Source organism: Strongyloides ratti, scaffold srae_chrx_scaffold0000010 (assembly GCF_001040885.1).
Source record: "Strongyloides ratti genome assembly S_ratti_ED321, scaffold srae_chrx_scaffold0000010".
Taxonomy (NCBI): domain Eukaryota; kingdom Metazoa; phylum Nematoda; class Chromadorea; order Rhabditida; family Strongyloididae; genus Strongyloides; species Strongyloides ratti.
Genome location: NW_020171518.1, coordinates 49,422 through 64,053, shown reverse-complemented (window position 1 = coordinate 64,053; position 14,632 = coordinate 49,422). Strand labels below are relative to the sequence as shown.

General features: G+C 20.6%; 5 protein-coding genes across 5 annotated transcripts; 4 read left to right on the top strand and 1 right to left on the bottom strand.

The window, feature by feature from the left end:
• Positions 1–1,250: 1,250 nt before the first annotated feature.
• Positions 1,251–1,908, top strand: SRAE_X000259800 (Jumping translocation breakpoint family-containing protein; the record flags this gene model as incomplete). The annotated part of the gene is made up of 3 exons (XM_024645832.1): positions 1,251–1,306; positions 1,350–1,630; positions 1,685–1,908. 3 exons carry the CDS (start codon positions 1,251–1,253, stop codon positions 1,906–1,908), a joined length of 561 nt encoding a protein of 186 aa, XP_024500075.1.
• A 392-nt stretch (positions 1,909–2,300) lies between these two features.
• Positions 2,301–3,137, top strand: SRAE_X000259700 (ADP-ribosylation factor-like protein 3; the record flags this gene model as incomplete). Its single annotated transcript, XM_024645831.1, has 6 exons — positions 2,301–2,370; positions 2,437–2,630; positions 2,671–2,721; positions 2,767–2,835; positions 2,887–3,003; positions 3,078–3,137. 6 exons carry the CDS (start codon positions 2,301–2,303, stop codon positions 3,135–3,137), a joined length of 561 nt encoding a protein of 186 aa, XP_024500074.1.
• A 2,198-nt stretch (positions 3,138–5,335) lies between these two features.
• Positions 5,336–5,990, top strand: SRAE_X000259600 (Hypothetical protein; the record flags this gene model as incomplete). Its single annotated transcript, XM_024645829.1, has 2 exons — positions 5,336–5,898; positions 5,942–5,990. The coding sequence occupies 2 exons, from the start codon at positions 5,336–5,338 to the stop codon at positions 5,988–5,990; spliced, it is 612 nt and encodes a 203-aa protein (XP_024500073.1).
• Positions 5,991–6,600: 610 nt separating this feature from the next.
• On the bottom strand, positions 6,601–10,095 carry SRAE_X000259500 (GRB2-related adapter protein; the record flags this gene model as incomplete). Its single annotated transcript, XM_024645828.1, has 4 exons — positions 6,601–6,847; positions 6,911–7,242; positions 7,294–7,371; positions 10,075–10,095. The coding sequence occupies 4 exons, from the start codon at positions 10,093–10,095 to the stop codon at positions 6,601–6,603; spliced, it is 678 nt and encodes a 225-aa protein (XP_024500072.1).
• Positions 10,096–10,774: 679 nt separating this feature from the next.
• On the top strand, positions 10,775–13,921 carry SRAE_X000259400 (Hypothetical protein; the record flags this gene model as incomplete). The annotated part of the gene is made up of 2 exons (XM_024645827.1): positions 10,775–13,007; positions 13,053–13,921. 2 exons carry the CDS (start codon positions 10,775–10,777, stop codon positions 13,919–13,921), a joined length of 3,102 nt encoding a protein of 1,033 aa, XP_024500071.1.
• Between the last annotated feature and the right edge of the window lie 711 nt (positions 13,922–14,632).

Sequence of the window (14,632 nt, the reverse complement as noted above, 5' to 3'; positions counted from 1 at the left end):
TAATTTTAATTATTATAATTATATATTAAAATTGACTAAATAGTAGGTAAAATATCCAAATGAATTATAATTATTTTTAAAAACACCATTTTTCTTGATATTATTAATAATTAATTTTTGTAAAAGATAAAAGTTTATAATTTCTATTTATTTAAAGATAATAAAAAAAAATATAAATATATATTATATTTTTTATAATATAAGTCACTTAGGTTCTACCGTATCAATTTGTTTGAATAATAATATATTGATGTAAAAATATATTAAAACGCTTTTTAAAAAGTTGTTTAAAGGATAGAAGTTTAATATTATTATAAATAGAATTATTTCTATATTACTTTTTAAAATATAGGTATGCTTCATATAATAATATCGCGTGAATTAATCTTTCAATAAAATTAAAAGTATATTTACTTTTATCATGTAAATATTACTTTTCGCATAGAGTGCTTATTTATAATCCCATTCTTTTAAATTTAAAAGATATTTAACAAAATGTCATGTATCTATAAGATAATATTTAATAAACAATATTAAAGCACAAATAGTGGTAATATATCAAATTTAAAATAAACCATTCATCCATATAATTATATAATATTCATATACCACTTTTTCAAAGTTCATCATCCAAAAATAATTCAAAATGTTGTTTTAATAGATGTATATATTAAATGTAATTTAAAAATTTTTATTATAAAATGAAATATAAATGATGTGATATTTTCAATTTTTATATTAAAAGAGAAAAATATATATTTTAACAAATTTTTAAGATATGAATTTGAATTTCTTTAATTTATATATTATATAAAAGTTAAAAATATTATTAAAAAATGGTGTTTGAACTTTTTTTTTGTTTTAATAAAAAATATTTATTATATGAGTCATTCAATTGTTTTAAAATTTTCTATCATATGATATTTAAAAAGAAATATTTATTTTAAAAGTAAGTATTTGTTGGTTGGTAAAAATTATTAAATTTGTAAATATTTCTTACCTTTTAAAATTTATTATAAAAAATAGTTGATTATAAAAAAAAAAATACAATTAATGTATTCGATTGTTAAAATATTTTTATTATGAATAAAAATGATTATAAAGCTTATCTTTTTGGTATAACGTTTCATTGTTTATTTAATATTATTATACTCCACGTTGATAATTAGAAATATTGTTTTTAAAAATTCTTTTATTTGATGTAATATATTTGATTGAAATTATTCTAAGAATAGTTAAAATAAAAGAAAATGATTGAAAAGTGTAGTCAAAAACAGATGATTTGTTATATCGCTATAATATTGGGGTAAGAATAAAAAAAAATATAAGATAATATTTAATTATTTTAGTTTATCATTATGTGTTTTTATTCTTGAAGAATACATAGAAGAACAAAATTATGAAAAAAATTTACATATTATTAACACACCAAACTACAATCATTACACTGACTCACAATTTAATGGAAATGGTAAAATTAATATTAAAAAAAATATTATCATAAGTAAAAAAATATTACCTAAAGAGAAATTATCACTTCTTTGTAAAGAAAAGAAGAATCTTGAAAACATTCAAACATGTATTAGTTGTAATGAGAAAGAAAAATATGACAATAATACAAATGTTAAAGGTATTTTATTATAAATTATTTGAATATTTTTTAATATTCATTATTAAATTATAGAAATATGTGTTAAAAATAGATACTATACAAAATTTGAATGTAAAAACGAATCAAAAATAATATTTCAAGCATGTAAAATCGCAACAAGTAACGACAAAAATTCTTTTTACATTTTTCTTACCATTTCATTGATCTCAAGTGTTGTTTTTTCGTATTTATCAATAAACCGAAGACTTCAAAATAATACAATTACATATGCTAAAATTAATAATCTAATTAACTAACTACTATGAAAAAAAATTGTCTAATGTAATTTATATTTATATTTTTAAATTTCTTATTATTAATATAACATTAAAATTTCTTAAGGTCTCAATAAAAAAAATTTTTTTTTCAAATTTTTTATATTAATTTTATAAAATTTTTCAGTTCGAATATTCGTTTAATTTCCATTTTTATCTACATATTTCTTGGGTTATATGTTAATAGTAGCAATATATATAAAATATATTTTGTTACCATGGATATTACATTTTCTTCAATCTTTAATTTGAATGAGTTTTTAAAATCGTTGTTAAAAGTATTCTTTGGTAAGCTAAATTAATTTCTTACAATTTTATATTCATAAAATTTTGCAGTCTAATTTCTTTTTTTTCTTTTTTAATTATTTAAAAAAATGGGATTGTTGGATATTTTGAAAAAGATGAAAAATTCTCAAAATAAAGAATTGAGAATTCTTTTGTTAGGTAACAATATTTTTTTTACTTTTTTTTTTTAGTTACAAAAATATTGATATTAATTTTTTTTTATAGGTCTTGATAATGCTGGAAAAACAACAGTATTAAAAAAATTGGCATCTGAAGATGTTAGTCATATAACACCAACCCAAGGTTTTAATGTAAAATCAGTTGTCTCTGGTGACATAAAGTTAAACGTATGGGATATTGGTGGCCAACGTAAAATTCGACCATATTGGAAGAATTATTTTGACAATACAGATGTTTTGGTACGTGACATTTAACAAAATATTTTATTACAAATTTTAGATTTATGTTATTGATAGCAGTGATCGTAAAAGGTTGGAAGAAACGGGACTGGTAAGTAGTAATTGTTTTGATTTTTAAAAATAAATTTATTTAAAGGAATTAACAGAAATTTTGGAAGAAGATAAATTAAAAGATGTTCCAATATTAATTTTTGCTAATAAACAAGTAATTTTACAATATTTTAAAAAAATTATATTTTTGTAATATTATTTTTAGGATCTTATAACAGCAGCAAAAGCTAGTGAAATTGCAAGTTCTCTTCAGTTAACCTCAATTCGTGATAGACAATGGCAAATCCAACCATGTTCAGCATTAAGTGAAGAAGGTATTAAGGTAAATATTAACTTTTTTTTTTTTAATTTTACATATTTAAAATATATTTATTTTTAATTAATTGTTTATTATAGGAAGGTATGGAATGGATTACAAAAACACTTAGAACAAATTATAATAGAGGAAGGAAATAATATTAATAATAATAATAATAAAAATTTTATAATACTTTCTTCCCAAATTTATACCTTTAATAAAAATAGAAGAAATAATTAATTTTATTATTTTATTTAATTAATTTTTTTATAACTAAAAAAAATAATTATTTTATAGCATTTGCAAAATAATTAAATTAGAAATGGTTTATTTAATTTATCTTTTTAAAATATTTATATTTTAAAAATTTAATGACAATAATTTTTAATGAAACAGTTTCGCCTATTTCACGTGATTGTTATTTTAATATAAATTAAAATATTTTATTTTTTCCTCTACTTATATTGTTAAGTTTGCACGATAGCAGTTGATTTATTTGGGTTTCTTTGATAATATATTTTTTAAACACATTACTAAATATATTTTCATAGAAGTTTAAATGTTTGTACATCAATCATATTTTATATATTTATATGAAAATTGATCATGACAATTGCACTTGTTATGATAATGTTTTTTTAAAACTGTCAAAACAATATATACACATATAAAAATTATTATATTTTTAAGCTCTTTATCATTTTACAACACTATATAACATTACAATCTTGGTACGTGGATGTCATAATTAATTTGGTTATAAAGGTTATATTTTATTACAGTGTACTGACGAGGAATACACCATCAATTAATTATCATATTTATTTCTACGTGACAAATTGAGTATTTTAGCTCTTAAAAAATGTATTTTATCCAATTTTAATATTCTTTATAAATCTAACACTGTAATAGAAACAATATTTTTTTTTATTATTTTTTCTTATATAATTATATTTTAAACTCAATACATCTAAAAATAAACAGGTTTTATGATGTTTATAATATATTTGAACAAAAACATTATCAATTGTTAAGGTTATATTTTTAAAAAGCATGATATTAGTTAAAATTAGTTATTAAGAACAATATGTTTTATTATTAGTTTAAATGAAAAATTATTTAAGTTGGTTATAGTGACACCTTCCTTTGCCAACATTTATCTACTTGACCTCTTCTCAACTATATTTATTTACTCTAGTGTTGTAATTATAAATATAATCTTTTAAAATTACTTTTCTTTTAAAATTTATTATTATTTAGAGAAAAATATTTTTTAATTAGGTAGTTAAATAATCTATTGGTCAATGGTTAAAACTAAAACATTCCATATATTATTTAAATAGTGTATCCTGATTTATCTATTTTGCAAAATATATAATGTATCCTTTTTTTTATGTTTAGTTAGGCACTTAAATTATTCAATGATTTATTAAAAATATACTTAAATATAATATTTTTTTAAATTTTTTTTTAAAAGTTATTTAATAAATATATTTTAAAATATCAATATAGTAATTATTATAATATTAAATGCCTAACTTTATATATTATCTTTTCTATGGTGCCACTTTTAATCACATGACATATATTGCGCAGTCAAATATTAAGTCCTATAATCACAATGCTTTGAATTATTGATTATTATTGTCAGATGACGGCTATTGCTTCATCTCTTTTCATGATGTTTATATGGTAAGCTTGACTATCACTCATTCTATTTAAATAACTCTCTCTAGCTGAGAAAAAAAAAATTTTTTTTTTAAATTAACGATTATTTTTCATAACCTTTACTTTTAACTTTATCTCTCTAACCAGATTTTTGTTTTTTTTAAATTTTAAAATTATATAAAAAAAAAGAAATGTTTGATATATTTTATATTTTTAATAAAATCATATTTTAAATTTATAGTACCAGCTGCTTCTTGTATATATAAAAATATAATTAAATTGAATCCGTGTAACATACAAATTACTAATGTTCAGTTTTATTAATCATTATTTATTTTTCTTTATACTATAAGTACCTCAATTTTTACTTTTTTTTTTTTTGAATAACATTTTGTATTTAAAAAATACAAAAATTTTTTATTTAAAAATGTTAACAAATACTCTTTAGTCAAAATAATGAAGAAAAACTTATAAACTATAGGATGTTTACGATTTGATTAAAATGTTTATTATCGCAATCTAATATATAATGTCAAAACATTATTTTTGTGAAGAAATGTACATTTTATTTATTTATTTATTTTAAACTATTTTTTATTTACAATATAGCTAATTTAAATTTTTAGATTATAAATATATTGAAAAAAAAAGAGTAAATATTTATTAAAAGAAAATATTACTTCTTATTATGTCTATATTTTTCGACAATAAACAATCAGGTAGAATGGACACTGGGAAAAAAAATATTTTATCTAATAATCAAATTTCAAAAGTACCCGAAGATTGTGAAAGTATGCCAGAATCATGGTGTGAACTTTCACCATCACGTGGTTCTTTTTGTTCATCATTAGATGCAACTAATCTCGTTTTAATTGGAAAAGATGGTGAGTCAAAATTTGATTCTCGTGCCTCACCAATAAGTCTTAATGGACCATACAATGAAATTGATAGAAATTTAGAACAAGTTAGACAAAAGTTGCAAAAAGATGGTTTGACTTCTGTTAGAGGACAAGATTGGATTTGGGACTGGTCTACACGTTCAGAACAAAATTATTATTCTTCTAAAAATTTTAATAGAGGAACCTATAATAATTCTGCTCTCACAACACCACCAAACAGTCCAGAACCTTATTATTATGAAGGAAATGTTTTTGATTATGGAAAATCACCAAAAAAATATCCAAGTCATTATTATATGATTTCATTAGTTGCCAGTCACCTTTGTACATTGCTTTTGGGTACCACAATGGGGTAAATTAAATGTTAATTTTAATTATTAATAATTTTCTTTAAGATATTATCTTTTTAAACGTTTTGGACAAAATATAACTTATTTCAGATAAATTTCGCAACAAAATATTCTGTATACTGTATTATTAAAATAATTATCAAAATAAAAAAAAAGTGGATAACCCTAAATTAAATAAAGTTGTGAAAAACAAAAATTTTTTCAAAATTTTACATGTATATATATATATTTTTTTTTTGGAAAAAAAAAATTGTTGGTTCCCTATAAATAAAACCAAACATTAATATTCACGAAATCATTATAATATTTACGTTATTTTATTTTATAATATAAAACAAATTATTTTAAAATTTTAAATTAAAAATATATATATGTGTGTATATTTTATAAGTTATTAAAGACATGTTTACTTTTAAAATCATTTAATTAAGATAAAAAAGAGTAATTAAATAAATTGTTTATAACCGTGTAATAATATTAATTTTTAAAGGTCTATTTTTACAAACAATTCTATTTTTATTATATTTAAATAACATGTCTTTCATAATTTATTATAAATTTTTAATTTCCTGTCAAAATTATTAAATTCCAAAAATGATTACAATGATAAATAATTATTTTTTTTTTTTGCAATATGTGAATATTTATGTTATCATAATAAGGAATTTTAATTTTCTTTTTTCTATTAAAGATCTAAATATAGTTTAATTTTTATTTATTGGACAAACATAATTTGCCGGAAATACACCAGATATTCCATTAATATTACCTTCCCACCAATTAGCATCTTCTTTATTTGTAACAGTTATTATATCACCTCGTTGAAAGGCAAGTTCACCTTCTTCTACTGGACAAAAATCAAAAAGTGCTTGAACTTGAAAGAGTGGGTTATCATTATCATTATGAACATCCCGAAGTAATAATGTATGTGTACGCGACACAGATGCAGTTCTAAAAATAAACCAATAAAAATAAAAAATATTTTATTTTTTTGTTTCATAATTTCAGACATACCGATGATGATCAATAAGCTCATTAAGACTATTAAATTTTTGAGACCATAAATAATACTTTCCACTTTGTTCTCTCATAACTTTAAAATGTTGTATAGTATCTTGATATTTTACTGAAATACTAAATTCTCCTGGAGTGCTCTCTGATTTACGAACTAAAAATGAACCATCAACATTTCCTGGTTTCATTAAAATAGCCTCTGCTTGTGCTCTACTAACTCTTCCATAAAACCAGGAATGTGGTAATAATCTTATATAATTACTTGGTACAAAACCCTCACGTCCATTTAATTCAGCTTTATACCAATGTGGATCTTCATCTTTATTTAAAACCTAAAAAAAAAATAATTATATATATATTTTTTTTTATTTAAAATTACTTACTTTAAGTGTTTGACCAGCATGAAAACTTAACTCATCACTATGAGTTTCTGTAAAATCATGTTCAGCAATTGCTTCCATCTAAAAAATTTTAAAATAAGTGAATGAATAATATATAAAAATAATATTAAAATAGTGATAAGAAGTACGATAAATAATTATTTTTAAATAAAATACTTATAAAATAAATATTCAAACATTACTACTAATGTTAAAGGCTTTATTACTAGAAAATGATTGTCATCCATAAATAATTAACATAACCGCTCTTCTTATATGAGCAAGTATATAGATGAAAAGCCAACAATATAATATCAACATGAAATATCTTAATAAAAAAGAAGTCATAAAATGATCTGTTTGTCTTCGATTTAAATATATATATATATATCGATAGAAAATATTATTAAAGAAATAAGATCAGATAGAAATGGTTTTGTAATGTTATATTGTCTAGTAAATACGTATTAGCCATACATTCTAGATGACCTGTGTTTCTATCTTTCAAGATACTTTAAATCTACAATAAGAAAAAAAAAAATTTAATGTTACGTGAAGGAGGAAAAATTTAAACTTAAAAAGTAATATAATATTGTAAATTTAATAGTATAAATAAAATTATATTACTTTTTATCAAATATAATAGATAAATATATATCTAAATTGTTGTTATACTACAACGATATTATTATAAATACTATACTTTTATAAAAACAATATTATATATATTAGTCATATGTTTTGAATACATTTTATAATTTAATTAGACGAATAAAATAATTTCCTAAATATAAAGTAAAAAAAAAATTTTTTACAATTTGTATAATATACAAGAAATATTTAATTTAAAAAAAAAAAACTTATTTTTATAGGTTACCTCATAGAAATTGACCTTTTATTTATGCCATATTTATTTCCTACTACTATTAATTTAAGACAACACAAGCTACCAAAGAAAAAAGATGGAATATATATTTATAATGAAAATAAATATAAAGAATAGTTAAGTCTAAGTAGATTTATACTATTTAAAACGAAAATGCCAAGTATTACATATTTAATAGATAGAATAAATAAAATGTCTCTTTTGAAAGATTATTATAGAAAACAAAATTTGATAAATTTTATAGCTTTAATCTTTATAATTTGACATTATTAAACATTTTATAAAAATTTAAAACATTTTTACATATATAATAATATATATTTAACAAAAAAAAATTTTTTTTTAATGAAAATTTATTAAAGATATATTGATGGTATCGGAAAATGAATCAAACAACTATAGTCGCATTTTTATCATTAAATTTCATTTAAAGCATCTAAATAATCAGTGAAAATGACATCAATAAATATATAATTTGTATAACTATTGCACTTTGTTGGAGTATTCAATGTCAGATGATATACTACTGTAAATAGAATTAAATATAAAAACTATAATTAGCTGACAATGTTATATAAATCACTTTAATAAAAGTCTTATTTATTTTTCATAAAATTATATATATTAAATAAATTAGAAAAAAAAAAATTAAAGCTTAAATAGAAAATGTACATTAAATAAGAAGTAATGTATTTTTTAATAAGTACTTATGTCAATTTAATATTATGTTAATTGTATCTGTTATTATATAATATTAAATATTTAAAAGAATTTAAAAAAGAAAAATATTTTTTACTTTACTTTAAAAATAAATTATACTTTGTTTTATTTATTAAGTAAATAAATATATATGTAGAAATAGGCAAAAAGCATTTTAGTAAGAAAAGTGAGCTATGATAATATTATAGCCTCTTACATACAAATATAACTTATTGAAATTCAAAATAATGTTCGTTTTATTATGGTCTTAAAAAGAAAATTGGTAAACAAAAACATTCTTCCAATTATTTTAACATTATCCAACAATTTATTTTAATGGGTAAAGCTATTAAATTTATAATTTCTTGTTATTTTCATCCAAGTAAATGAAATAAAAAATAGTTTATTTTAAATATTCATATCAATTAAAAAGATATATATATATATAAGATTTCAGAGTTACAAATAAAAAATATATTCAAAAAGAATATTTATCACCGCCTCATAGGTCATGTGCACTCCATTTATATACATATATGTATAACTCATATTTTTATAATGACAATTTTTTTGTTATAATATTTAGAATTATTTAAATTTTTACTTACTATAAAAATTATTTATTTATATAATATTATATTAATGTTAATTTATATAACAATAATATATAATATGATTTAAAATATTGATAATTTAAAATTATTTAAAACTCTCTTTATTGTCCATATGAAAGAATATATAAAAAAAAAAATTTTTTTTTCAGTTATATATATATACATATGTCCTTTCTATTTGTTAGGTAAAGAGTATATAAAATTTTATAAGAAAAAAAAAATATAATTTTTATTCTAAAGAAAATATATGGAGAAGATATTGGTGAATGTCTGGTGCCTTAGAATTTAATTATTAATATTGTTTACATTTTTAGAAGTTAAGTTGTGTAAAATATTTCTAATATATGTGTATAACTGATATATATATATATTATATATATATATATATATATCGAATAATTATTATTCTAAATAATTAATAAAATTTATAAGTTTTAAAAAAGTCATGTGAAATATATTATGCATTTTTTGAAATCAATTATATATATTTTTTTTCATGTTGTTAATAACTTTTTTCCGTAATTTATCATCTGGTCAATTAAAATGTAAAGTTATTATAATTATATTAAAGATGTAATAACATACTTCATCTGTTGGTCCAATCATTTCTGCATTATTCTTTTTCAATTAATTTCATTATAATCCTATTCTGCCTAAATACTTTCTTAAATACATCACTAATAGCATACGTTAAATATTATAAATATTTTTTTTTTTTGTTATAGATCCATTTGACGTTATTTTATTATATATATATATATATAACAATTATAAGCAAAAACTGCTGACTATGTTGAAACTGTCAATAAAGAGCCTTGAATATTTATAAAATTAATATTTTAAATGCGCTTTTAATTTAATTTTTTAGTATAAATTTTTTTTTCTATATATGTTTAGATAAGGATTGCGTGTCCCTTTACTAATTATTAAAAGCTATATTACTAATGAAACATATATTATCCTATATTATTAGGTATCGTTTTTATTTTATTTATATAAACATTTGTCATGGCAATGGTATATTATTGCAAATATATATCAAACCCTACAGTCATATTAACTATATGGTCCCTATAAAATATCATATTATTTAAAAATTGTTATATCATCTTTTAGTTGAAATTTTAATATATTTTACCCATAAATAATATCTTTTTTTTTTAATACTATTATAATATATTACATATATAGTTATTTAATTATAATATATAATGAAATTTTTTTTTTTTCAGTTTGAAGATTTCACTTCATTCTACAATTATAAAGCATTGTTTACTACCATATAATGTCTATTCCTCCTGAAGCATTTACTAGCTACATGAATAGTATAAATGCTCCATCACCAAGAGAATTAGTAAATAGTCATTTATTTAGTGATAAAAAAAAAACATTTAAATCAATGGATTGTGTAACTAGTGAAATAGTAAAATCTACTGAAAAAATGAATACATCAAAAGATTCTTTATCTATTAATAAAGAAGAAAATGGATGGGAACATGTATCTCAAAAGTCAAAAAAGTCTTCAAATATTAATTCACGTTTATTAACAACGTCAATAGACACTTATTCTGCAAAAAAAGTTATTCGTTCTAACAATCCACTCAATCAAAGTTGGAGAGATAATAGTAGTATTTTTCCAGATCGTGATAAAAAGTCATTTCGTTGTCCGGAAAAATATTTTCCTGGAAAGTCTGGTGTCATGAGAAGTGAGATTGATGACAATTGGAGAGCTGATAATAAGAAAATATTTGATACAAATATTTATCCAACAAATATACAACAGTCTAAAAATAGCAAAGATATTTCATATGCAAAGGAAACTGAATTAACAGGTAATGAACGCAATTGGAATAAGGAAACCTCATTAATTAATGAAAAAAAAGTATGTGATAATAAAATATATGATTCATCAAAAATTAATATTTTACAAAATGATGTTTATAAAAATGCAATAAAGGATGAAATATTTAATATTAATAATCAATCAGAATTTAATCCATTGAATAGTTCACTTGATAATATTTTTCACCAAAATGATAGGTTACATATAAATACATTTTCTGAACCATTGTCAAATATTAATAATAATGTTTTATTACAAAATAATGGTAACGCATTTGAAACATTACTACAATCTTTAAATATTGACAACGATAAACAACAATTTGTAGAAACTTTTTCTAACAATTTGTTATACTCTGAAAATGACACAACTATTCAGTCTCATAATTTATTTGATTCATTCAAAGATAATCTTGATGTCCCTAACGATTATTTGTCACAAATTTCAACAAAGTTAACTAGTAGTGAAGATTATCAACAACATCATAATAATAATTCTACTTCTACTACTGCTTTAGGACATTCAGAATATTTATCAGGACATATAGGTAATTCTTTGGATACATCAATTATGAATAATTCTTTTAATAATACAAGAAAGACACAAAATCCTGTTATGAATATACAAAATAATATAGATATTAATCCTAATCTTGTAACAAATAATTTATTTAACATCCCTCCTGTTAGTGTCGCAAATAATAATCCTTTGCAAAATTTACCGGACCAACTTATACCAAATTTTAATACTAATCCCATCATTAATGGAGGAAATATGTTTATGAATAATCCAGTAAATTATCTTAGATTACTTAGTTTGGGATTTAATGAAGAAATTATTCAATCGCTTTTTCAAATGAGTGCATTTTCACAGCTTTTACAATGTACAAATTGGTTTAATCAACGTGAAAATTTAAGATGGATTTGTATGAATGATATTGGTGATATAAAAGGACCATTTTGTGCTCAAGATTTAATTTTTAAACTAATAAATTTTCATATTCCACCATTATTAAAATTTCATTGTGAACAATTACCATTTAATGGATGGTTAACATTAGTTGAATTAATTAGAGCTGCAGATGATAGAATTCCTTTTATTTCAGCATATTTTCCTCGTACCAGAGAGGAATATAGTATTATTCAAAAAATATTAAAAGGAGTTGGGGAAATACCAAATTCATCTAAATGGATATATTTCTTCCAAAATGAAGAAAAAATTATGAAACAAGCTTCACGTCTTTTTGAAGTACATATATCACAGATTGTTGCCAATCTTCGTACAAATCCTGTTTTACAAAAGACAAATCTTCAACTTACAACAGAACAATTTAAAGATTATGTTAATACAAATTTTCTTACACAACGATATCAAAAAGATAAAATAAAAACTGGAAATTTCAATCAACAATCTTCAAATTTTGATGATATTAATAAAACTCAAACAGTTTCTCATAATATAAACTTTAACTCCGATCTCCAAATAAGCAATTTTTCTCAAGATTTAGTTGGAAAACAATTATACAATCAACAACAACGTTCTAATTATTTTCAAAGTGGAAATAAAACAACTAATAATGTTGTTAATAATTCTGAAATACAAAAAAATGAGACTAATGATAATAATCAACAACAAATTCCAACATTAAAACAGTCACATACAAAAAAAAGTATAGGTAATTTTTAAATATATTTTTTTATATATATTATAATATTTAAAGGTGATAATAAGGAACAAGAAATTCCAACATTTCATTGTGGAACATGGGTACCACAAAATACTAAAAAGAAAAGTTTTAATAAAAATTCTAATTATAATAATAATGGTAATTATCAACATACTGAATATCATGGAAGAACTAATATTCAAAAACCAACACTTTTATCATCTTCTAAAAATTGGGAATCACCAAATATTAAACCAGATGACGATATTCCAACAGGAAAAGTACCAATTGGTTTAAGTTTAGGTGAATTTTTAGCACCAGCAACTGGACAAACAATAGAAAGACCATTACCACAACATTCTGCAACAACACCAAATTCTCGTTCATACAATTATAGTTGGAATAATTCAAATGAAAATCGTAATACAACTGTTCAGGTAAAACAAAATGAAATTGTTGAAAATAAACCATTATCAACATCTCCAACAACTCTTGTTCGTCCTGTTGGAGCTGTATGGAAAAATGATAATAAAAATAATGGAAGTGGTAGTAATAAAGGTTCGTCTTCTTCTAATAAAAATACTAATACTCAATCAACTTTTGGAGCAGAGGAAGCAGCTAATGAATTACAACAATGGCTTTTTGATAAATTTAAAAGTCATAAATCTGAGTCAGATGTAATGGCATTTTGTCAATTTATTTCAAATGTTGATAATCCAGCTGACATTGAAGATTATTTCTCTACAAATTTTGGTGATTCTGTTGAGGTACGTAAAGTTTATAGAGAATATATTGAGAAAAGAAATGAAGTAAGATCTCGTGTTATAAAAGCTAAGTCGGGTCAAGACGACTTATCAGCACCAGCTCAAGCTATTGGTTTTACGGCACAACCTGTAAAAAAAAATAAAAAGAAATCCGGTTAAGGAAAAAAATTTTAAAATATTTTAGTTTTATAATATTTTTTATTATTATTATTTTTCTATATTTTACAACATCAATATTTATATTTCTTTTTATTCATTCTTTTGAGTGATATCTGTATTAATGAAATAATTTATTGATGTTACCATATATTTTTTAACAAAATTTTTTAAAAATTAATAATCAAACTCATTTATTTGAATATTACATTACAATTATAAATAAAAATTTCTATCTATTTATTTTAATTATAAAAAAAATTTATATTTGAATATATTATTTTATTATATATTGTAATTTATGATTGGATAGTTTCTTTTTAAAAATTTATCTTTTCAAGTAAAATTAGTATTCAATTTTCACCTATCTCTAAAAATAAAGAAATGGAAAAATAGAAAGATTTTATTAATATTATCTAATAAATACTAGCAATATATACTTTCTTTATTTAAATAATAACATTATCATTAATTAACAAACATATCCTGTATATTATTTATTTTTATTATTCTATTTGATACAATGATTTGGGTAATTAGGTCATTAAGTTACCATCTTTAATATTATAATAATTAATAGGGTCGTTTTTTAACACACTTTCAATTGAAACAATGTCTTTTGCCGTTGGGCAGAAAAAGTTAACGATAATCATTTGTAAAAGATAATTTTACTTAATATTTGTAACCGCATTTTATATCAGGTAAATTATATAA